The following is a 23,560-nucleotide window of genomic DNA, read 5'->3' on the forward strand; positions in this document are numbered from 1 at the left end:
TGCAGTTATTGAATTTCTACCATAATCATTAGCTGCTTGTTCCTGCAACTCTTTTTGTTTCCTGCATTTCTTCTGGTTGTTTTTTCCTAATGGAGAAGTGTAAACATTCCAGATCCAGGCCTTGGTCAGTATGTGCAATATGATCCTTGAAGGTGACGGCACAGGTGGAGAAGGTAGTGAAGAAGGCATATGGCATGCTTGCCTTTATAGGATGGGGCATAGAGTATAAAAGTTGGGGTCTGATGTTGCGGTTGTATAGAGCGTTGGTTCGGCCGCATTTGGAATACTGCGCCCAGTTCTGGTCGCCACACTACCAGAAGGACGTGGAGGCTTTAGAGAGAGTGCAGAGGAGGTTTACCAGGATGCTGCCTGGTATGGAAGGGCTTAGTTATGAGGAGAGATTGGGTAAACTGGGGTTGTTCTCACTGGAAAGACGGAGGATGAGGGGTGACCTAATAGAGGTGTATAAAATTATGAAAGGCATAGATAGGGTGAACGGTGGGAAGCTTTTTCCCAGGTCGGTGGTGACGTTCACGAGGGGTCATAGGTTCAAGGTGAGTGGGGGGGAGGTTTAACACGGATATCAGAAGGACGTATTTTACACAGAGGGTGGTGGGGGCCTGGAATGCGCTGCCGGGCAAGGTGGTGGAGGCGGACACACTGGGAACGTTTAAGACTTATCTAGATAGCCACATGAATGGAGTGGGAATGGAGGGATACAAAAGAATGGTCTAGTTTGGACCAGGGAGCGGTGTGGGCTTGGAGGGCCGAAGGGTCTGTTCCTGTGCTGTATTCTTTGATATGCGTAGCATACAGCTTGTACTTGGCTGCATTAAATTTCAACATCTCAATTACCTCACAGCCCATAAGATATCAGATTTTTTAAAATGCAAAGTCAATTAATCCAGCGATTAATATCTGCGAGGTTCGGCATTCAAGTTTAGACCCAGATTCCTTGAACTTTTTGTCGAACCTCACTCCTAGTTATGCATATATAAATGACTCCTAAGAGGATCACAATAAGGTTCCACCCCAATACTTCACCCATTTCAAATTTCTTCTGAACCATGGAGAGATTTTCTGTGACTGGGCAGGAAACATAACCTTGGACTTCGATAATGTCCCACAGTGTCTGTAGCTCAGTAACTCTGACAAAAGGTCATCAACCTCAAACATTACCTCTGTTTCTCTCTCCACAGATGCTGCCCACATGATGAGTCTTTCCATCATTTTTAAAAATTTTAACTCACAAATTGAGTTCTTCGTGGTACAGATTTGGTGCAGATGTGATTGCCGATATTGCAATGCTGTCCACAAAACCCCATGTGCTGCAGTCATAGCACACCACCAACACTGCTATTCATATATACCTTTGCTTTATTTATTTAATTACATAGCACACATTAACATAGTGAAACATCAGAGGTGAAACTTCTCCAGTTTATTGCTGAAATCATTGTGACTGCTGAATTTCAGGGATGTTTATATGGCAAGGAATTGCTTTACTGTACCAATTGTAGAACTGGAGTAGGTATCATAGACATCAGTGGCTCAGGGAAGCAACAAATGGATCACACGGGTAGCATGAAATGAAGGGACAGGGAAGGTGTTGCATGACAGTGAGTGAAAACTATGGTGCAGAATTTAGCCGTCAATATATGCTCAGAAGCAGAAGAGAATAAAAACAATTCTTGGCCATGGAACCAATGCTAGGAAGGTAGAGCTGGTAATTTAGAAGTACATTTTCAGGGGATAGCAGTGATGAGCCGCATCTAGACATGTTTGGTGGGACTAATAAAATACTAAATATAGTTGAAATACATCTGGTCTATTGCATTCGATACTCTCAATATAGTCCACGCTACATCAGAGAGACCAAACGCAGACTGGGTGAACGCTTTGATCCGTCCGCAAGCAGGACCCAGACCTTCCTAACATTTGCCATTTCAACGCACCATCCTGCTCTAATGTGCACATGTCCGTCCTGGGCCTATTGCAATGTGAAGCCCAACGCAAACTGGAGGAACAGCACCTGATCTTTCGATTAGGCACTTTACAGCCTTCTGGACTGAACATTGAGTTCACCAACTGCAGAGCATGAACTCTCTCCTCCACTTTCATCCCATTTCCTGTCATATTTTATTTCATTTCATTTTTATATTATATTTTTCTTTTAAAGGTTTTTTTTCATTTCTTCCATTGTTTCATTTTTCTGCCTTTTAAAAAAATCTCACATTCCATCTTTCCCCCCCACTATGATCTCCTCCCCCTCCCCACTCAACTAGGACCATTTGTTACATGTCTCAGGTCACCCTTTGACACTCTGCTTACCTCATGGACTACTCTCCGGAATCGGTTGCATTCGTGGACACACGCATCTCCATTAAGGACGGTCACCTCAGCACCTCACTGTACCGCAAGCCCACGGATAACCTCACGATGCTCCACTTCTCCAGCTTCCACCCTAAACACGTTAAAGAAGCCATCCCCTACAGACAGGCCCTCCGTATACACAGGATCTGCTCGGATGAGGAGGATCGCAACAGACACCTCCAGACGCTGAAAGATGCCCTCGTAAGAACAGGATATGGCGCTCGACTCATTGATCAACAGTTCCAACGCGCCACAGCGAAAAACCGCACCGACCTCCTCAGAAGACAAACACGGGACACAGTGGACAGAGTACCCTTCGTCGTCCAGTACTTCCCCAGAGCAGAGAAGCTACGGCATCTCCTCCGGAGCCTTCAACATGTCATTGATGAAGACGAACATCTCGTCAAAGCCATCCCCACACCCCCACTTCTTGCCTTCAAACAACCGCACAACCTCAAACAGACCATTGTCCGCAGCAAACTACCCAGCCTTCAGGAGAACAGTGACCACGACACCACACAACCCTGCCACAGCAACCTCTGCAAGACGTGCCGGATCATCGACACAGATGCCACCATGTCGCATGAGAGCACCATCCACCAGGTACACGGTACATACTCTTGCAACTCAGCCAACGTTGTCTACCTGATACGCTGCAGGAAAGGATGTCCCGAGGCATGGTACATTGGGGAAACTATGCAGACGCTGCGACAACGGATGAATGAACACCGCTCGACAATCACCAGGCAAGACTGTTCTCTTCCTGTTGGGGAGCACTTCAGCGGTCACGGGCATTCGGCCTCTGATATTCGGGTAAGCGTTCTCCAAGGCGGCCTTCGCGACACACGACGGCGCAGAGTCGCTGAGCAGAAACTGATAGCCAAGTTCCGCACACACGAGGACGGCCTCAACCGGGATGTTGGGTTCATGTCACACTATCTGTAACCCCCACAGTTGCCTGGACCTGCAGAGTTTCACTGGCTGTCTTGTCTGGAGACAATACACATCTTTTTAGCCTGTCTTGATGCTCTCTCCACTCACGTTGTTTTGTTTCTTAAAGACTTGATTAGCTGTAAGTATTCGCATTCCAACCATTATTCATGTGAATTGAGTTTGTGTCTTTATATGCCCTGTTTGTGAACAGAATTCCCACTCACCTGAAGAAGGGGCTTGGAGCTCCGAAAGCTTGTGTGGCTTTTGCTACCAAATAAACCTGTTGGACTTTAACCTGGTGTTGTTAAACTTCTTACTGTGTTTACCCCAGTCCAACGCTGGCATCTCCACATCATACCTTTGTTCTGCCATTTACACATTATGATCTCTATCAGCACCCTACTTAGCCATGATCACGTCCATTTACATTCTCTTCGTCTTTTTGACAATGACGTCGTTATCAATCTTTCCCATCTCCACCAACAGCTGGCTCTATATCCAGCCCTCAGTTCCCCACCCATCCCCTGCCTCACCACAACAATATAAATCTCACCCTATTTTCTATTGTCTTTAACTCTGATGAAGCGACATCCAGACTTGAAACGTTAGCTCTATTCTCTCTCCACAGATGATGTCAGACCTGCAACATTTCCAGCATTTTCTGTTTTTGTTGTTAAAATACACCTGTTGTGAGAGGTAGAGGAATTTAATTGCAGAGAGGTGATCAGTGAGGATGGGGGTGGCTTGAGGAGAAACACAATGACAGATAGGCATTGATTTTGATCTGCAACAAAGAACCATGGATCCCCTCATAGATAGCATTCCATTCCCTAAAGGTTGTGATAAATTAAAGATGAATGCTCAACGATTGGATGGGTACATTCCAATGACATCTCTGCTCGGGGAGACTGCACATGCCTGGGCAGATGCACTGAACAGAGTGTGCACATGAGCAAAGACACTTTCCAATTGACACCAGGAATTACAGTAATGGTATAGCAGACGGCACGGCTGAAATACTAGAGTACTTTACATTTGTCTTTATTAAAGGAGTTGCTGCCAATGCCACAGTCAAAGAGGAGATCATTGAGAAATTGGCTGGGATAGAAATAGATGTTGAGGAAGTACTTGAAAAGAAATTAGTGTTCAAAAGTCCAAAGGCATGCACCTTTGTTGGCTGAGGGAAGAGAAGGTGGAAATTCTGGTCACAATCTTCTGATTTTCTCAGGTATGGGAGTGGTGCCACAGGATTGGAGGATTACAAAGATTGCACCCCATTCAGCTACTACAGGTCAGCTAGGTTAACATTGCATGATGAGGAAAATTTGAAGCAATAATCTGGGATAAATTTAATTGGCAATTGGAAAAATATGCGTTAATGAATGTATTTGTTAGAGGTAAATCCTATTTGAGTAGTTAGATTGAATTCTTTGAAATAATGGAAAGATAGAGTTGCACGTTGGATTTGTACATAGACTTTCAAAAGATATTCGTACCACATCCAAACATTTTGGCTAAATTAAAATTTAGTTCAAAATTAAAATGGTAGTGGCAGTATGGATACAAAATTGGTTAAAGGACAAAAAGCAGACAATACTGAACTCAAAAACAGTAAATGCTGGAAAATCTCAGCAGATCTGACAGCATCTGTGGGGAGAGAATAGAGCCAACGTTTCGAGTCCAGATGACCCTTCGTCAGATGACATTTGGTCGGAAGATTGAGGAGCGGTAATATGATATGAATTTGAAAGGAATATGAGAAGAATTAGGGGGGTATGTACATAAATCGTAAAGGATGCCTGGATAGGTTGAGAAGATTGTTAAAAAGCATACGTGGCCCTAGATTTGATAAATAGAGGAATAGAGTACAAAGGCAAATAAATTATGCTACATCTTTATAAAACACTCAGGTCTCAGCTGGAGTATTGTTCAGCTCTGAGTATCATAATTTAGGAAGGATTCGTCTTGGAGAGGGTGCAAATGAGATTTACTGGAATGATACACTATGTGGGGAGAGAAGAAAATGCTCACACACATAGCTCATCACCACATGCACACGCACACCACCTGACAAACCTCAATTCCACTCCCCCATTTACTCTTGTGACAATCTTCACCCCCAGGCTGTCATTGCTCATCTCTGCTCTGACAATGTTCACCACCACCCCCACCCCCATTTCTCTTCCCAACACTGCTCACCCTCCTCAGCACCCCAGACAATGCTTACTTCTCCATTACCCCTGACGATGCTCGTGCTCACACCTTGCAAATGCTCAACACCCACCCCCACACCCCCAACAATGCCCTTACCCTGACACTGCTCACCCCCACCCTCCCCACCTGACTATGCTCAGTATTCAGAAGCAGGAAATCGGACGGTTGGGTGAGGGAAGGATGTGTGGGATGGAAAGCAGGACATCCATGGCCTTTCAATCTGCAACTTGTACATGTCAGATAGCAGGTTAAGGTTGATCTAGCAGCTTTTTAGTGGCACAACTCAGTTAACATATCATCCTCGATGTTCCCAGCAAGACTTGGGCTCTGTTACTGCAGGTCCCATGATGTTGAATGTCATCTCTTCCATAGGAGCTCAGGAGGTGCAGGTATTATTGGCCCACTACTTTTCCCCCTCCCCAGTTCAGCTCTGCTGCCTCCTATTCTGTGCTGCATTGTTCTACAAGACAGTGGGCAGAATGTCACTTGTGCAATGCATGTTTCGGTGATGGTCCTGTCACGGCTGACTAGCTGGAGGAATATGGAGAATATAGGAGGTGGATGAGCATATAGCAGCATTGGTAGGTCTGAGGGCAAGGAGGATTATCTGGATGTTAGATACAAGTCCTGAGTGCCAGTGAGTGCTGATGAGCGAGGAATGAAGTGTGGTGCATTAGTTGCATGCACAGTTGGTGGTGTGGTGGGTCAGAGGTGTCATGCATTCACTGACCTTTTCCCTTCACTTGAGTTAATTAGTCATCTTCTGGCTCAACTGTCAAGCCATTGGATCCAGAATCCTAGAATTGACCTCCCTGGCCAACTGGTCCCACTCCTTTCTGAAAGTGGTTCTTGAGGGCCTCCTAGTCCATTGCAGAAGCAGAGCGTTTCTCCCCTCCCAGTGTCACATCCATCATACTGGGACCCTCCCTCTTCCCTTGTCTACTATTTTCCATCATTTATATTCCACCAATATTATTTATTGCTTCCCTTTCAGAGAGATATAGGCTGTCTTTAAGAAAATGAGGCTGGCTGAGCCACATAGTATCTGCACAACACTTAGATTCAGTTAGCAGCATGAAGAAAGAAGCATCACAAAACCCACTCAGCCACATGCTATTAACATACAAATAAGGTGTACCAAATTTACATGTTACCAACCCCGTTTGGAACCAACATGGATAGATAGTGAATTACTACCCTGTGGTTAACAAACCAGGGCATGTGAGTTTCTAGTCCAAAGATTTCATACAGCATTGTTGTTTTACTGACTGTAGGAAGGTCTACACATGATTTTTGCACCTCTGTGAAAGCCCCTGATGCCTGTCTTCAGTACATCTGCTTGCCTTCAAATCACCATTTAAATATATTTAAATGGTATTTTCAGCCTCGTGCCAAATATCCGGTGCTGATAAGCTCGCAAGAGGCGAGAAATCGAGTGTGAACCAGATTTCCCGGCTGTCTCACAATCTTATCGGCTCGCCCTGCCTATCGGCCAGCAGGACACAATGGTAAGGTCACCCCCATGGAGTCCATCTGAGGGATGACGGGATTTTATCTGGAATGGTTAGCTATAAAGTGAATAATAGAGCCAGTTGACAAGCTGTACCCAAAATAAATGCTGACATTTGGCAGTGCAAAGCAACTGGCCAACCATACTCAGGTTCTAGGATATGAAATATCACTGGCCTAATACAAAGTAGGTTAATATTTAAATCAGTGTATAAAAGGATGGCAGAATTTCAATACACTTGACTAGATGCAGCTGAAGTTGCCTTTCCACATTTGAGTACTCATGAACAGAAATGGAACTCAATCCCTACACACCAAGAACATTTTTTAATTTATCAGTAAAGTCAAACATATTCCTTCTTTTGCATAAGAGAATATGCATTAAGATGTTTCACAATACACAATTCCTAAAGTAAGGATATAAGGTGTGACGTTCAGATTTATTTTATGTATACCAAACCAAATATCAGTTTTCACTGGCTGATGATCCTTTATGTTCTCTTTATACTCATATGTTCATGCTGTTTAAACCAGAATGAAAGTTCATGTTATCTTAAGATAGTGCTGCAGCATTGCATCAATAAGGATTATTAAGTCCAATATAACTGGTGACAACTAAACATCATAAAATACACCTTTTTGCTGAGAGCACAACAAACATTTAAACTGTTCAATTTACTCACCAGCAAAAATTTGTCTCCCCAACTCCCACAACCTGAAAGATTAGTGCTAGTGATTAGATTCATAAACTGTGTGGTGGAAGAAAAAGATGATCATCCGACTCCCACGCACATAAAGTCAAGATACAGAAAATCAAGATAAATGAAAACTGTTCAGTCTTAACTAAAATATTTTATTGGTTGGGGGTGGGTGGTTGGGTGAGAAACGGGGACAGTGGAAACCCATCAATTTTAGTCTCGCAGTCGGAAACCAGAAGGCGGGTGAAGTGAGAAGAACAGTGATTTGCAGAATTTGGTCCAGGCCGATCCTAATTTTTGTGCTTGCTTCTCATTTGCATGAATGACAAGCTTATAGGTGAAACATGTCACCCATTGGCAGCTCAACAATTAGTTGGTGAAAAATGGAAAGCTACTGCAGATTCTTATAGTGCTACAGGAGCTTAAAGGGGAGGTGCCTTGTTTTGTGGCCTAAGCAATGAGGATACATTATCTAGCTGCAGGAAAATGGTTGGTCGTAATAAGTGTTGCATTAGAATCCCCAATGTGTTTTCAGATACAACTTTGGAGAGGATACTAGAAGAATTTTCGGAGAATGTAGAAGACCTCGAGATGGTTGATAATTAGTGAAATGGCAAGAGAGCTTATGTGAATGCATGCAACGTTGTTTCCAAGAAAAAAGAAATGTAATGAATTCATGACAATTGTTAAGCTAACACTCCCTTTTATATTCATTCATTCTACAGGCCTTGCCTTTGCCTCTGCACTGTTAAGCATTTCCTTCCCTGCTTTCCATAACTGTCCGTAAGTCAGCAAAGAAGACTTCGCAATATCTTTCTGCTTGAACCTACACTGCTACTGCTCTCACAACTACTACTTCTTGGCTGTTCTTGTTGCTTTTACGCACACCATGGTAAGTTGGCACACGCAATGCGAGGATTAAAAACCATTGGCTCAGGTACATATTGACATCCTTCCAGTCGTCTTGTCGAGAGGCTGAAACACAATGAAAGAGAGAGAACTAGCATAGGAGGAGGTTGCACCATTCTGAAAAGACACCCTTATGGAGGGGGCAATCACAGACGTCATAAGAAGATGCACAGTAGCCAGAATCAGAAGCAGAGTATTTGATAGGAATTTTCCTTCCATGACTCCTACTTACTTTCAGTTGTGCACTCATTAACTTTCTGAACATGACAGCTGATGTTACACTGCCACTAATCTTTGCAAGTAGTTGCTGGCCCTTAACCATCTCTTTCTCTAGGTCAATCAGAAGACTTGAATGCCAGTGTTAGTTGCACTAACTATAAATATATTGATAATGCATTGTCACTCTTCACAATTAATACAACTTTAAGAGTGAATGAAAGATGTCAAGAATGACCAAAGAAAGAACTGACATCCTCGCTCTTCTGATGAGGACAAAGATGCAGACTGTAATTTATTAAAAATAAATTCTGACCGAGAGCAATTTTTAACTGTGTATTCTTTCATGGGATGTGGACATCACAGCATTCATTGCCCATCCCTTTGTACCCTTTGAGAGAGCAGTTAAGAGATAACTCCCTTGCTCTAGATCTGGAGGAACAGATAGACCAGACCAGGTAAGGGTGGTAGAATAGAGATAGAAACAGAGTTAATGTTTTGAGTCCAATATGACTCTTTTGGAGAGGATGCCAAATGCTGCTAGATCTGCAGAGTTTTCCCAGCACTTTTGGTTTTTATTTCAGATCCCCACAGTATTTTGTTTTACATAAAGACGGCAGATTTCCTTCTCTAAAGGGCATTGATGAACCAGATGGGTTTTACAGCCATTGATGATGGTTTTGTGGTCACTATTATTGAGACTCATTTCTATTCCACATTTTTTTGATTAATTAACCAAACTTACTAATTGATTTTAAATTCAGCCAGCTGCTGTGGTGGGATTTAAACCCATGTCCCCGAGGATTAGCCTGGGCTTCTGGATTACTACTGCGGTGACATTACCACAACCCCACCACCTCTCCTAAACAATGAAAGATGGTTGTCATAAAAACCCATCTGGTCCACTAATACCCTCCAGAGGCTGAAGTCTGCAGTCCTTAACCAGTCTGGCCTGCATGCGATTCCAGACCCACATCAACATGATTAACTCTTAACTGCCCACTTTAAACTGCTACAAAAAAAGTCAAAGGTGAAGGCAGCTCATCACCACCTACGCATGGGAAATTATGAATGGCAATAATTGTCAGCTTTGCCTACGATGTTTAAAAAAAAATGCAGCTGACCCGGAAGAAAGCTGACAACATAGATCTATCTGTCTCTGGTGTGGTTTTCACTTTCCCAGAGGCAGGTTAAATCTAGTGCCTTATCCAGGGGATTTCTTGGCGTGCAGCAGCAATGGTGTCAGCAAGCAGCTAATCACATCAAAGTATCCACACACAGTAAATCAGGATGTTAAAAGTGCTTAACATCCTTCGGTTTTTACTTTCTCGGGTAAACAGTTGGGATTAAGGTACAGGCCAAAATAAAGATGAACAAACCTGGTGTGGAATTTGTCATCAAAATGAAAAAAAATTGACTTTGCACAAATATAAAATTAGCTTCTCCGAGCCTGTGAAGATGTTTACCGAGAGTGTTTACCTGTAATTATGAAGTTTGCTTTACGTTACACTCAATTCACCAAGCTGAATGGTGTAAGAGTTGCTAAGAATTCTCAGTTCAATTGATTTCTATTGACTGCAGTCTTGGGTGCCTCAACAGTGCACCCTCAGGAGAAACATGGCTTCACTGGCAGCAACTTACGGATTTCTACGTTATTCTGCAAAGGTGGGGACTCCAGAAGTTGCACTCATCCATACCTTTGTTGCCTCTAGACTTGATTATTCTAATGCACTCTGATCTTCTTCCCATGTTATGCCCTCCATGATCTTGATGTCATCCAAAACTCTGCTATACATGGTCTCATTCCCATCAACTCCTGTTCAGCCGTCATCTCTGTGCACACTCACACCCATTGACTGCTGGTCGATTAGTTTTCATTCTAGTTTTCAAAACCCTCCCTGTTTCTATAAGCTCCTTTAACCCCATGACCCTTTGAGAAATCTGAACTCCCCTTCTCAAGCATCCTCAATTGTAATTGTTCCAGCCGTGGTGGTTGTGAGTGCAGGTTCCTGGGCCCTAAGTCCTGGAACACTCTTCCCTAAACCTCTCTGTCGGTTCAGCTCACTTCCTCTTTTAGCTACTCTTTCACCTGCTCCAATATCTTATGTGGCTTGGTGCTATATCTTTGTTTATAATGCATTTGTGAAGCACTTTGGAATGTTTTGTTATATTAAAGGCATTATAGAAATATGAGAGGTTGTTATCAATGTAATGACAATAAACATTGACAGTATTGTGAAAGCCAGGCCAATGTTATTTCATGTCTGTAAATAGTTACGGTAATTCCATATGGTGCTCTGTATTCTTATCTAACAATTTACTAATAGTGAGCAGATGTTTCAAAAGCTGCATACAAAGTGTTGATTGGTGATCTTTTGACCAAAATGCTGCTTGTTGATTCATTTTGACATTCTTAATAGCACAAGTACCAATGTCTATACAGAGAGAGAAAATGACATCCAGTGTAGACAAGACATTTAATGGAATTTTTCAGTGAGTCAGTAATGATACAGACTGTTAGTGTAATAAGTTTTTGCATTTAAGATTTCTGGCAAAAGCTGGTTTATTAAGTTGTCAGATTGAGTGGCTGCTTCTGATGAGGACATTGTTTGGAAGATTGTATACAGCAGTTCAAAGAAAAGCACTGAAGTCTCTTAATTTCCAAGAGTGAATTTTGTTCATCAGTCTTGCATTTGACATTGATGAAGAAGAGCAGTAGTCACACAGTTGCCAGTTGATGTTCAGAATTTAAACTGTCATCCACTGCTTCAAATACTTAAATTTGCCTAAATTAAACTGAACATCAGAAAAGACTTGCTGAACATTGGAAGCAAACTTTCTGACAGCATGTATTTCTGATTTTTTGTGAGGTTTAACTTTTTTTTCATTTTTTCAGTTTACTGCAGCTTCTTCAAATGAGGCAGAAGAATGGGTTGAACAGCTTCAATTTGTGTTAAAAGGTAAGAGTTAAACAGATGTGGAACCAAAACATTGGCTTAGGTTGTTCTGTCGTGTTCTGCCTTGATTGTCATTGATGTATCTTTGCTGGTATACTGGACTGATTGGTGTGCAGTGCTAATCACTGTTAACTGTGCTGGACCCCTGGATCAAATTAATGCTGACTTGCCCTGCAAGTCATCTTGCTGTTCAGAATGTCCTTTCAGTAATGAAATATGTCCTTGCCGTCCAAGACTTGAACTGTGAATGATTTAATTGAATCATGGGCTTGTCGAAAACTTGCCTAATGAGTGATGACACCTTTCCTCTTACTGAAACCTCCACACATGTCTATACATTCACCAGTTATGCTGTCCAAACTGTAACCATGCTACATGAGCCTCATCTTTGTCTGTCCCCATATTCCTCTGGCATCATCTTTTCTAGTTTCTTGTTTTCTAGTTTCACCATTTTTGCCTTCATTAAATTTGTGTTCTCCACTCCCCACCCAAGCTTTCCACCAATATAGCCAAATTCTTTCCACCTTTAGTCTCTACACTGAGCAAATGCTTGGGTTTATCGATTTCAACCTCCATCTCAACGCACCGAACCCCCCCCTCCCCGAGTCCAATGGCTTAAAATTGTCCTCCGTGTTAACTCTCCTAGTCATATTTACAGCCGTCATAAGTAATCTTTTCATTCCAATTGTCTCATTTACAGACAAGGCCAGCTTAGTTCACTTTCTTTTTCTTCACACTCATATCCTCATTCTCCCTTCCAATCTCACTTCCTTCTGCAACTGATTTGGAAAAATCACCCTCCCAACCCCACTCACAAGTCACTTATAATGGCACTTTCATTCACCCAGCAGTCTATTCTCTGGCGCTCCTTTTGTCATGATAATTTTACAGCATTTATGATGCCCAATCATCACCTCCACCTTTAAGGTTCTTGTCCCTCGTAAAACCCCTGACTTTCTCCAACCTGGTGATTCCCCAGATATGATTCTTGTTTAATTAATCCCAAAGGGTGCAGACTTGAATACACAGGACAAATAATTGATTTTGCCATTCCTCACCTGATCAAGTTGGATCATATTGAGCCTTGCTATCCTCTGACAATACTGCTTGCTGCTATAGGATAACCTGGAAATTAAAGATAAGTTCTGGTTTATTTTCCTTACTACCAACCATTCATTTAAAACACTTGTGCTTGCCCATTTATACTCATATATAAATTTCTGAATTGCCTTGAACCTCCAAGTTCTGTAATGTAATCTTCTACAACTTTACAGTGCTTTTACAACTCCACATTCCTCCAACTTTGGCTTCACACGTCTTAATATCTCGTTTTTTGCCTCCATGTCACTTATTGTCTCATTACTCCTTTAAAGCATCTGTATCAGCTGCAAACTGTTGATGCAAGTTTATATGTTCCTTTCAAATGGATTGTCATCAGTGCTAAAATCGGAAAATCCATGTAATTGAATGGAAAGTGTTCTTAAGCAGAAGTAGACAGTCTACGGAAAATATTTGCGCTGTCTATTTAATATCAATATAAAATAACTACATGAACAGTAACTATTGATAACTGCCATTATTCATTGCTACTAATAAATTAATTGATATTTTGTAGAGTCTTCTGCAACTCGCATTGATTGTGCTCTGTTCACTCACCACCACCACCTTCGCTGCATATGATCATCCTTATCTACAAATCCTTACACTGACCTGCCCTAAACTACTACTGCAATGTTTTTAACATCATTTTCATCCTGGTCTCTGACTCTGACCTTCTTTGCTTACTCCTGCCACCGCTCCCTTATCCCTGCCACCACACCAAATATCCATTTCATTATGGTGGAACAGCTTTCAGCCATAGAGATCATAGAAACCCTACAGTGCAGAAGGAGGCCATTTGGCCCATCGAGTCTGCACCAACCACAATCCCACCCAGGCCCTACCCCCACATATTTACCCGCTAATCCCTCTAACCTACGCATCCCAGGACTCTAAGGGGCAATTTATAACCTGGCCAATCAACCTAACCCGCACATCTTTGGACTGTGGGAGGAAACCGGAGCACCCGGAGGAAACCCACGCAGACACGAGGAGAATGTGCAAACTCCACACAGACAGTGACCTGAGCCGGGAATCGAACCCGGGACCCTGGAGCTGTGAAGCAGCAGTGCTAACCTCTGTGCTACCGTGCCGCCCCATATATTCTCAAAAAACCCTTCCCAAACCATTCAGCCACTCTATTTTACTCACTTGAAATATATTTCTTCAACTAATTTGGTCACCTCATCTATAAGTTTCACTGCAAATTTTGTTTTATTCATTCACAGGATGTGGGCATCACTGGCAAGGCCAGCATTTATTGTCCACTTCAAATTGCTCTTGAGAAGATGGTGGTGAATCACCCTCTTGAATGCAGCTTAGTGGTTTGCTAGGCCACTTCAGAGGACAGTTAAAAAAATCACCCATGTTGTTGTGGGCCTTGAGTCACATATAGACAAATATAGGACTTGAGCCAAAAATATAAGGTTCCTATTTCAGTACTGAGGGCTGTGCATTGTTGGAAATGCTTCTTTTAGATGAGACATTAAACCAAAGTCATGTCCACTTTCCCAGCTTGATGTAAGACTGTGGGAGAAAACTGGAGAACCCGGAGGAAACCCATGCAGACACAGGGAGAATGTGCAAACTCCACACAGACAGTCACCCAAGGATGAATTGAACCCAGGTCCCAGGCACTGTGAGGCAGCAGTGCTAACCACTGTGCTACCCATGTCAGTGTGTATTCAATCATAATCTTATGACCTGGCATACCCATCACTCACAGGATCAACCTTGGTTCAATGAGGAGTGTAGGAGAGCATGCCGGGAATAGCACGAGGCATTCATTAAAATGAAGTGTTATCCTAGTGAAGCTAGAACACATTCATGCTAGATAGTGGAAGTAGTGTACAATAGATGGAGCTAAGCAATCCCACAACCAATGGATCAGATCAAAAGCTCTCCAGTCCTGTCACATTGAATTGTGAATGGTGGATGGTTAAACAACTAATAAGTAGAGGAGGCTCCAGAAACATTTCCATCTTCAATGATGGAGGAGTGCTGCACATCATTGCAAAAGACAAGGTTGAAATGTTTGCAGCTATCGTCAGTTGAGTGGCCTCCTCCTGGGGTCTCTATCATCACGTGCCAGTCTTCAACCAATTCGATTCACTCCACTTGAAGTCAAGAAATGGGAAAAGGCATTAGATACCACAAAGGCCATGGACCTTGACAACCACCCAGCAATATATGGAAGACTTGTACTCCAGAATTGACTTGGCCCATAACCAAACTGTTCCAGTACAGCTACAAACCTGGCATTTACCAGACAGTGTGTAAAATTTCCCAGGTAAATTATGTCCACAAAAAGCAAGACAAATCCAATCTGGTCAATTAATTTCATATCAGTCTATTCTTGATAAGCATCAAAATGTAGGAAGGTGTCATCCACAGTGCTACCAAGCAGCATTTGGGTAGCAATAACCTGTTCACTGATGCTCAGCTTGGTTTCCGCTCGGGTCACTTTGCTCCAAACTTTATTTTGCCTCAGTCCAGAAGTGGGCAAAAGTGATGAACTCAAAAGGTGGAGTGAGGATTATTGGCCTCAGCATCAAGGCAGGATTCAAGGTAGCATCAAGGAATCTGAGCAATATTGAAGCAGCTTCTTCATCAATGACTTTCATTATAACATCAGAAGTGGCAATGTTCGCTGATGACTGCAGTGTTTAGTATCATTTGTAACTCCTGCGATACTGAAGCAGTCCATGCTTCAAATGCAGTAAGAGCTGGACAACATTCAGGCTTGGGCTGATAGATGGCAAGTAGCATTCATGCCACACAAGCCAGTCAATGACCAGCTTCGAGAAGAGACTGATGTATGGTTGCTAAATTTGTTGATGACACAAAGACAGGTAGGAAAGTAAATTGTGAGAAGGACATAGAATCTGCAAAGGGAATTAGATTAAGTGTGAACTCATCCACTTTGGTAGGGAGAATAGAAAAGCAGTATAGTATTTATATGGAACAAGATCTGGGTGTCCTGGTACATGAATCACAAAAAGTTATTATGCAGGTAAAGCAAGTGACTGGGAAAGCAAATTGAATTTTGTAATTTAGTGCAAGGGGGATGGAGTAAAAAGGTAGGGAAGTCTTGTACAGGGAATTGGTGAGACCAAATCTGAAGTACTATGTACAGTAGGTCTCCTTACTTGAGAAAGGATATATTATCTTTAGAAACAGTTCAGAGAAAGTTTATTTGACTGATTACTGGGATGAAGGTTTTATCTTATGAGGAAAGGTTAGGCCTGTATCCATTGGAATTTACAAGATCTTATTGAAACATATACAATGCTGAAGGGAAGTGACAAGGTGGATGATGAGAGGATATTTCTGTCAATGTCTTATTAATTGCATTGTTAAGGTTTAAATGGCAGTTGTATTAAACATGATGGGTATTTGTGCACCTGTAAATGAGAATAGATGGGGCACTGGGATATTGGAGTAGTGAGACTGTGAACTATAAAGTATCAATAAACTTTCTCCAGCAAAGAAAGCTACTGTTAGTTTTAACTTCACCAACTAGTGTGGATTCAGTTAACAATGTCTCCTTGTGGGGAAGACTAGAACAAGAGGACACAAGTTAAAACAGAGATGAGGAGTTTGTTTTTTCAGAGGTTTGTTAATCTGTGCAGTTATCTTCTCCTAAGAGCACGGTCATTGAATATTTTTAAGGCCAAATTAGATTCTTGATTGACAAGGAAGTCAAAGAGTATAAGGGAAAGACAGGAAGTAGAATTGAGGTCACAATTGTATCAGCCATAATCTTATCGAATGGTGGAGCATACTCGAAGGAGCGAATGGCCTACTCATGCTACTAATTCACACCTTTGTATGTAAGAAAGAATTCAGCCATCTCCCCATGACATTGAACGACGTTACCATTGTTGAATTCCCCCACACCAATATCCTAGGGATTGACCAGAAAGTTAACTGGGACAGCCATATAAATCCTGTGGTGACTAAAGCAAGTCCAAGGCAGGTAATTCTACAACAAATAACTCACCACCTAACTTCCCAAAGCCTGTCTATCATCTGCAAGCCACAAGACTGTAGTGCCTGGATGAATGCAGCTCCAGCAACACTCAACACTCAGGTAGGTAGTGGATCCCAAAAAAAGGAATTTGTGGAATGTCTAAGAGATGGTTTTTATGGAGCAGCTTGTGACAACGCCTACTAGGGAATAAGCAATTCTGATAATAGATGATAATCCAATTTGCTATTATTTCCTCCAAAGTGAATAACCTCGCATTTGTCAACGTTATACTCCATCTGCCAGATCCTCGCCCACTCACTCAACCTGCCCAAATCTCTCTGCAGACCTTCTACGCCCTCCACATGATTCACTTTTCCACTTATCTTTGTGTCATCTGCAAACTTTGTTACCCTATACTCAGTCCCCTCTCTAGTTCGTCTATATAAATGGTAAATAGTTGAGGCCCAGTACCGATCCCTGTGGCACGCCACTAGTTACCATCTGCCAACCAGAAAAGCACCCATTTATTCCGACTCTCTGCTTCCTGTCGGATAGCCAATCCACGCTAACACCCTACCCCCAACTCCGTGTGACCCAATCTTCTTCAGCAACCTTTTGTGAGGCACCTTATCAAACGCCTTTTGAAAATCCAAAAACACCGCATCCACCGGTTCCCCTCCGTCAACCACACTAGTCACATCTTCATAAAAATCTAACAAGCTCGTCAAGCACAACTTTCCCCTCATGAATCCATGCTGCGTCTTCTTAATCGAACCATTCTTATCCAGATGGCCTGCTATTTCTTCTTTAATGATGGATTCCAGCATTTCCCAACTACAGACATTAAGCTAACCGGCCTGTAGTTACCCGCCTTTTGTCTATTTACTTTTTTAAACAGCGGCGTAACATTAGCCGTTTTCCAATCTGCCAGCACTACCCCAGAATCCAACGAATTTTGATAAATTACCACTAACGCATCTGCTATTACCTCTGACATTTCTTTCAGCACCCTGGGATGCATTCCATCCGGGCCCGGGGACTTGTCCACCTTCAGTCCCGTTAGTCTACCAAGCACTGCCTCCCTGGTAACAATTGTATTGAGTACCTCTCCTCCTACCAACCCTCTATCGTTAATATTCGGTAAACTATTTGTGTCTTCCACCGTGAAAACAGACACAAAAAAACGTATTTAAAGTTTCAGCCATTTCCTCATTTCCCACTATTAAATGCCCCCTCTCGTCCTCTGAGGGTCCAGCATTCACTCTTGCTACTCTATTCCTTTTTATATATTTGTAAAAGCTTTTACTATATTTTTTATATTTAGAGCTAGCCTAGCTTCATAACCTATCTTTCCTTTCTTTATCGCTTTCTTAGTCGTTCTTTGTTGTTTCTTAAATTTTTCCCAATCTTCCGATTCTCCACATTGAGGACCTGTTGTGTGAATGGACCCTAACTTGGGAGGGACAATCTTGATATTTATATCGTTGGAATCTCCGTTACGTCATTGATAGGGTGGGAACAGTCGAGCAGGGAAATCCTGCTGCTTAAAATATATTATAGGTCTCCTGCTCAATTCTCCACCCCCTCTGCCATCCACCTTCCCCCAAAAAAGGGGGTGGAAAATCCAACCCTCCAGCTTTATATCAGATCAAATTGCTAATTAGTCATCTTTTCATCTACCTAGTTTATAGCACAGCCATCTCCACAAGTGTAGTTGGGGATGGGGAACAAATATTAGTCTTGCCAGTGATGCTCATATCCTACGGTAGAATGGCATGGTGGTACAGTGGTTAGCACTGCTGCCTCCCAGTGCCAGGAACCTGGGTTCAATTCCCAGCTTGGGTCATTGCCTGTGTGGAGTTTGCACGTTCTCCCCGTGTCTGTGTGGGTTTCCTCCGGGTGCTCTGGTTTCCTCCCACAGTCCAAAGATGTGCGGGTTAGGTGTATTAGACATGCTAAATTGCCCCTCAGCGTCCCGGGATGCGTAGGTTAGTGGGATTAGCGGGGTAAATATGTGGGGTTATGAGGGTAAGAGTGAGAATGTGGTCAGTGCAGACTCGATGGGCTGAATGGCCGCCTCGTGCACTGTAGGATTCTCTGATTCTAAAATAATAGAATACAAATTCTGACGTAATTGATTAACCAGACAGAGTCTTGTCTTTGCTATACTAGTTAAAGGCAAACTGCATCCTTAGTATCTTGAAGTGAAAGTAAAAATGCACAGGCGCGGAATTGTGTTGAAGAACCAGTCTTCCTTTTTTTAACCTGTTGTATCTCCCACTATCACTATTCAGCTTGGCTCAGTCATTAAGAGTGTATCCTCTGAGTCAGCATGTTGTGGGATCAAACATAATTCCTGAGATTTAGGTTGTTAGTTATGTTTTATAAGATTGTTTATGTTTTGCGCCTGTGGGCAGGATTTTTCACACAACGCGCCATGTGTTTTGCGGTAGCAGAGGCCGGCGGAATCTTTTGGTAAATGCCATCGGCAGGACTGGAAGATTCTGTTGGGGTGAGCAGCCAGAACATTCCAGCCACATGCCTTTATTTTAAGGTAGAATGAAGGGGATTATGTGACCTGTTCTAAAGTCCGACTGGCATGGCTGTCAAAAGATTAAAGGAAGGCCCAGATTGTTTTCCTGATAAGGTGTAAGGTGTTTGCATTTGGAGGTAGTGACACCAGCATCTACATTTAAGTGATTAGACTGCTGGTTTTCAATTCCCAGGAAGGTGTTGAGAATGCTGGATTGTAAACAGTTGTGCTTTAATTTGTCCATTTACTTCCAAGATAAAAAGAGTTGAGGTCTCAATGTTAGCTAATCAGCATTTCTACCTGGATACAAGGCACCTGTGATTCGCGTCACCATTCAGATGGGCTTTGGAATGGGAAGGATTTATAATATATCCCTGAAACCTCTCCGATATGGACAATCTCCCAAGTGTCTGGGAGAAAAAGAGAGCAACTGGACATCAAAAGTCTCTGTGGTTCACCATGCAGGAATGCAAGTGGGTTCTCGTACTCTGCCTGAAAAGACCATATTTGTGAGGAGTTAAAATGATGCTGGAAGATTGATCTAGCTTGCCCGAAAGAGAGAATCTCCAGGAATATTCTCACCATGATGGACTGTTCTGGGGTTGAAAATTACCAGGTTGAGAAAGGAAAAGTTCAGAAGTAAGCCCTCAGGAGCTAAGAATCACTTTGGAGTGGTTCCAGGAGAATTATGGTGTCATCCTTCCAACCATCAACTAGAAGTTCGAAGTTCCTTTTAAAGGTTAATAATCTCTACAGAGATCATAACAAAGTTGCAACTTCAGTGCAGTACTGAGAGTGCTGCATTGTTTCGGATACCATTTCTGGATAAGATGTTAAACCGAGATTCCACCATGTTCAAGTGGAATAAAAATCCCGCAGTACATAGAAAAGTAGAGTTCTTTTTGGCCAAAGTTTCTCACTAAACTAATGCCAGGCTCTTATTCTCCCTCTTGCAGTTTGGTGGTTTCTACAAACTATAGCAAAAACATTCTCTCACTGAGTGGAATGCTAAAGCAGTTTTCCTTCAGGACTTCTTCCAATGTGGTTCTCTTGCTATTGACCTGGGTAGGCAGAGGAGTCACTTGAATTGATTGTCATTTTTATTAAACTTCTAATTTGCTCTGAATTTTTCAAAACCTAATGTTTCACTTATTTTTTTGTTTAATAGACAGGGAATCTGGTATGATCCCAGAAGATGATGGTGAAGAAATGTATGATGATATAGATCCAGAAATTAAAGGTGACGAATTCAGCCAGATGGCAATAGATGAAGACATTTATGAAGAGCTTCCAGGTTTGTGTTTTCAAAATACTTACTTTATATCAATAAAATAGTTAAAATCTCATGATTCAAAATTATATGATTATGTTCAATAAATGGCCATACAGAAATTCATTTCAGATACGTCGTTCGTTCATTAAAAAGTTATGATTAATGATTAATACCAACAAAAAGAGAGAATATCATCTAACGCAGAGGTCTAACTTTAATTAAAATATGTATTAAAATAATCAATGAGTCTTACCATGGACGCATATCCTCATCCATACATCAAACTCCTTTAAAAAGTTCTTATAGCGAAGGGCACAAATAAGTTCTGGAATGGACTCAATTGAGTAAGTAGTTCTTAAATTCTTCACATTACCACCATGGGTTAAAAAAGATGATAAGCTAATTGGATAGTTCCTTGAATTAATGTATAATGAATTACACTGCAGGAAAAATAGCAAGACCATTGAAGAAAAACAAGAGATCTGTATATTATTGCTGATTTCTGCATATTATATAATGATTATGGCATCAATGCAGTAAAATAACTTTATTGTGTAATCCAAATTTACTTATTCAAATTTCTGTAGATTTGGAAGCTGGTGGTAATAAATGTATTGCAAAGAGAACGAATGTCTGTGTAAAGGTGATGGTCTGTTTAGTACCTTGGTTAGCGAGTTGCTCATATGGAAAGGCATATGCATGTACTGACCAGATCAGCAAGTGGAAACAGATTATAGAATATTGTTCTGTATTACCATATTTTAAGATCTTTAAAGTCAACAAAATTTTGGAAATCTAAGCATGATCCACTATTCTCATTCAAACAGCAAAAATAATTTATTAAAAGTATTATTATCATTAATAGTAAACAAAGCAAACAACATATTTAAAAATGCCCTATTTGTAATGTACCACATTATCTTTTAATAAAATTAAAAGCCATGGAATTAGAGAGTGGCAGCATGATTCAGTTAGTTTAGGGACAGGAACAAAAGTCGTGATGAACAGTCGTTCCTACACACGTCTCTGATGGCGATAGGACCAGTTGAGAGGCTGATAAAAAGCATGTTGGATGCTTGGAATTTATGATTAAAGGATTAGGATAATAAAAACTGTGCTAAACCTTTACAAAAGACTTGTCTGGCCTCAGCTGGATTACTGTGGCCAATTCTGGTCAGCATACATCAAGAAGGATGTTGAAGCAGAGAGGATTTACTAGGATGGTACCAGGAATAAGGAACTACAGTTATGTGGACAGACTGGAGAAGCTGAGATTGTTCTCCTTGGAGCAGAGAAGATTAAGAGGAGTTTTGATAGAGGTGTTCAAAACCCTGTAGGGATAGTTGATTGAATGAATGAGGTGAAACTATTTCCAATGAAAGACGAGTCAATAAACAGAGGATACAGATTTAAGGTGAACAGCAAAAGAATCAGAGGTAATATGAGGAAAAATTTGCTAAAACAGCAACTTGTTGTGATCATTCAAGCACTGTCTGAAAGAGTGGTGGAAATAAATTCCACGACAATCAAAAGAGAATAAGGTGAAAACTCAATGGAGAAAAAATTATAGGGATACGGGAAAAGAATCGGGAGTGTGCCTGTTTGGATAGCTGTGCCAAAGAACCAACACAAGCACAGTGAGTTGAAGGATTGAATGATGTCCTCCTGTGACATTGTGATTCTGTGAAATTAAAATTACTGGTGGCAAAGGATATTAGATCTTAAAAATAATCAAATTATTTTAAAAAATAAGTAGGTTGTGTTTTTATTCTCTCAATTTTAAAAATTTAAATGCGACTAAAACATGACTTCTAAATATTTTACCACATGATTTATGGGAAATCCAGGATACTGAAGAGGCCTGAGTTGGAGGAACACAGAGTTCTTGGAGGCTTTATAGGGCTAGAAGAAGTTGCAAAAATAGGGAGGCATAAAACCATGGAGGAATACAAGCAGGAGGCCACTATGGATCAGCAAGTACATCGGTGATGGGCAAACAGAAATGTGGTGCAAGTCGGGATTTAATGGAAGCTTGTTCTTAATAGCGCTATCTTATAGAAAGGAAAATGCTTTTTTTTATAATTCTACCTTGGTCAAGGCTTGCGAATAGCCCAAGACTCATGACTAAGATCAAGGCACATGAAATCACAGCACAAGTAGCAAAACAAATAGCAAATTGGCTACAAAACAGAAATTGAGAGAGGATGTTAAAGGTGGTTGCTCAGACTGGTGGAAGGTGTGAAATGGTGTTCCACAGGGAGCAGCGCTGGCACTGCTGTCATCCTTGCACATTTGCATAAGTGATTAAGGAAATTGAAAGAACAGTATCAAAATTTGCTGACATCAAATGTGATATAGATAATACTGTGGAAGACTGTGACAAGAAGATGTTAACAAATTTAGGAATGGGTGTGTAAATGGCAAATAAATTTTCTAAAGAAGTTTGAGGTAGTGCTTTGGTAGGTGGGTTAAGGAGGTCACATTCCTCAGAAAATGAGAGTTCAAATAGGTAAAGATTCAAGAGGATTTAAGATGCCAATACACAAACAATTAAGAGCAGCAACATAGATAAATAACACAGTAAAAAGAGCAAAGTGTTGGGGTTCATTTCTAGAGGGATATAATTGAAATCAAGAAGTTATGTGAAACTTGAAGAAATCTTTTATGTGGTTCAATCCCACTTAGAATACTGTGCGTAGTTCTTGTCTCCATGTTATAAAAGCGATATTGGAGCACTGGGGATGGTGTTTAAAAAAAGATTTACAAATATGGTACAAGGAATGTGAGGTTCTGACTGTCAAGAAAGACTGAAAAGCTGGGGCTTTACTCTTGAAGAGAAGACAGAGAATTGGCCTGATCGAGGTCTTTTAAATT

General features: G+C 41.5%; 1 protein-coding gene across 5 annotated transcripts in view; it reads left to right on the forward strand.

Annotated features, from left to right (window-relative positions):
• Positions 1-23,560, forward strand: part of skap2 (src kinase associated phosphoprotein 2) — a 346,507-nt gene that overhangs the window by 181,164 nt on the left and 141,783 nt on the right. For all 5 annotated transcript variants that reach the window (XM_078240001.1, XM_078240009.1, XM_078240015.1 and 2 more), the window contains exons 8-9: positions 11,749-11,812; positions 20,582-20,707. In XM_078240001.1, coding sequence (XP_078096127.1) covers positions 11,749-11,812; positions 20,582-20,707 — 190 coding nt within the window. The remainder of the gene's footprint in view (positions 1-11,748; positions 11,813-20,581; positions 20,708-23,560) is intronic.

This window comes from Mustelus asterias, chromosome 2 (assembly GCF_964213995.1).
Source record: "Mustelus asterias chromosome 2, sMusAst1.hap1.1, whole genome shotgun sequence".
Lineage (NCBI taxonomy): Eukaryota > Metazoa > Chordata > Chondrichthyes > Carcharhiniformes > Triakidae > Mustelus > Mustelus asterias.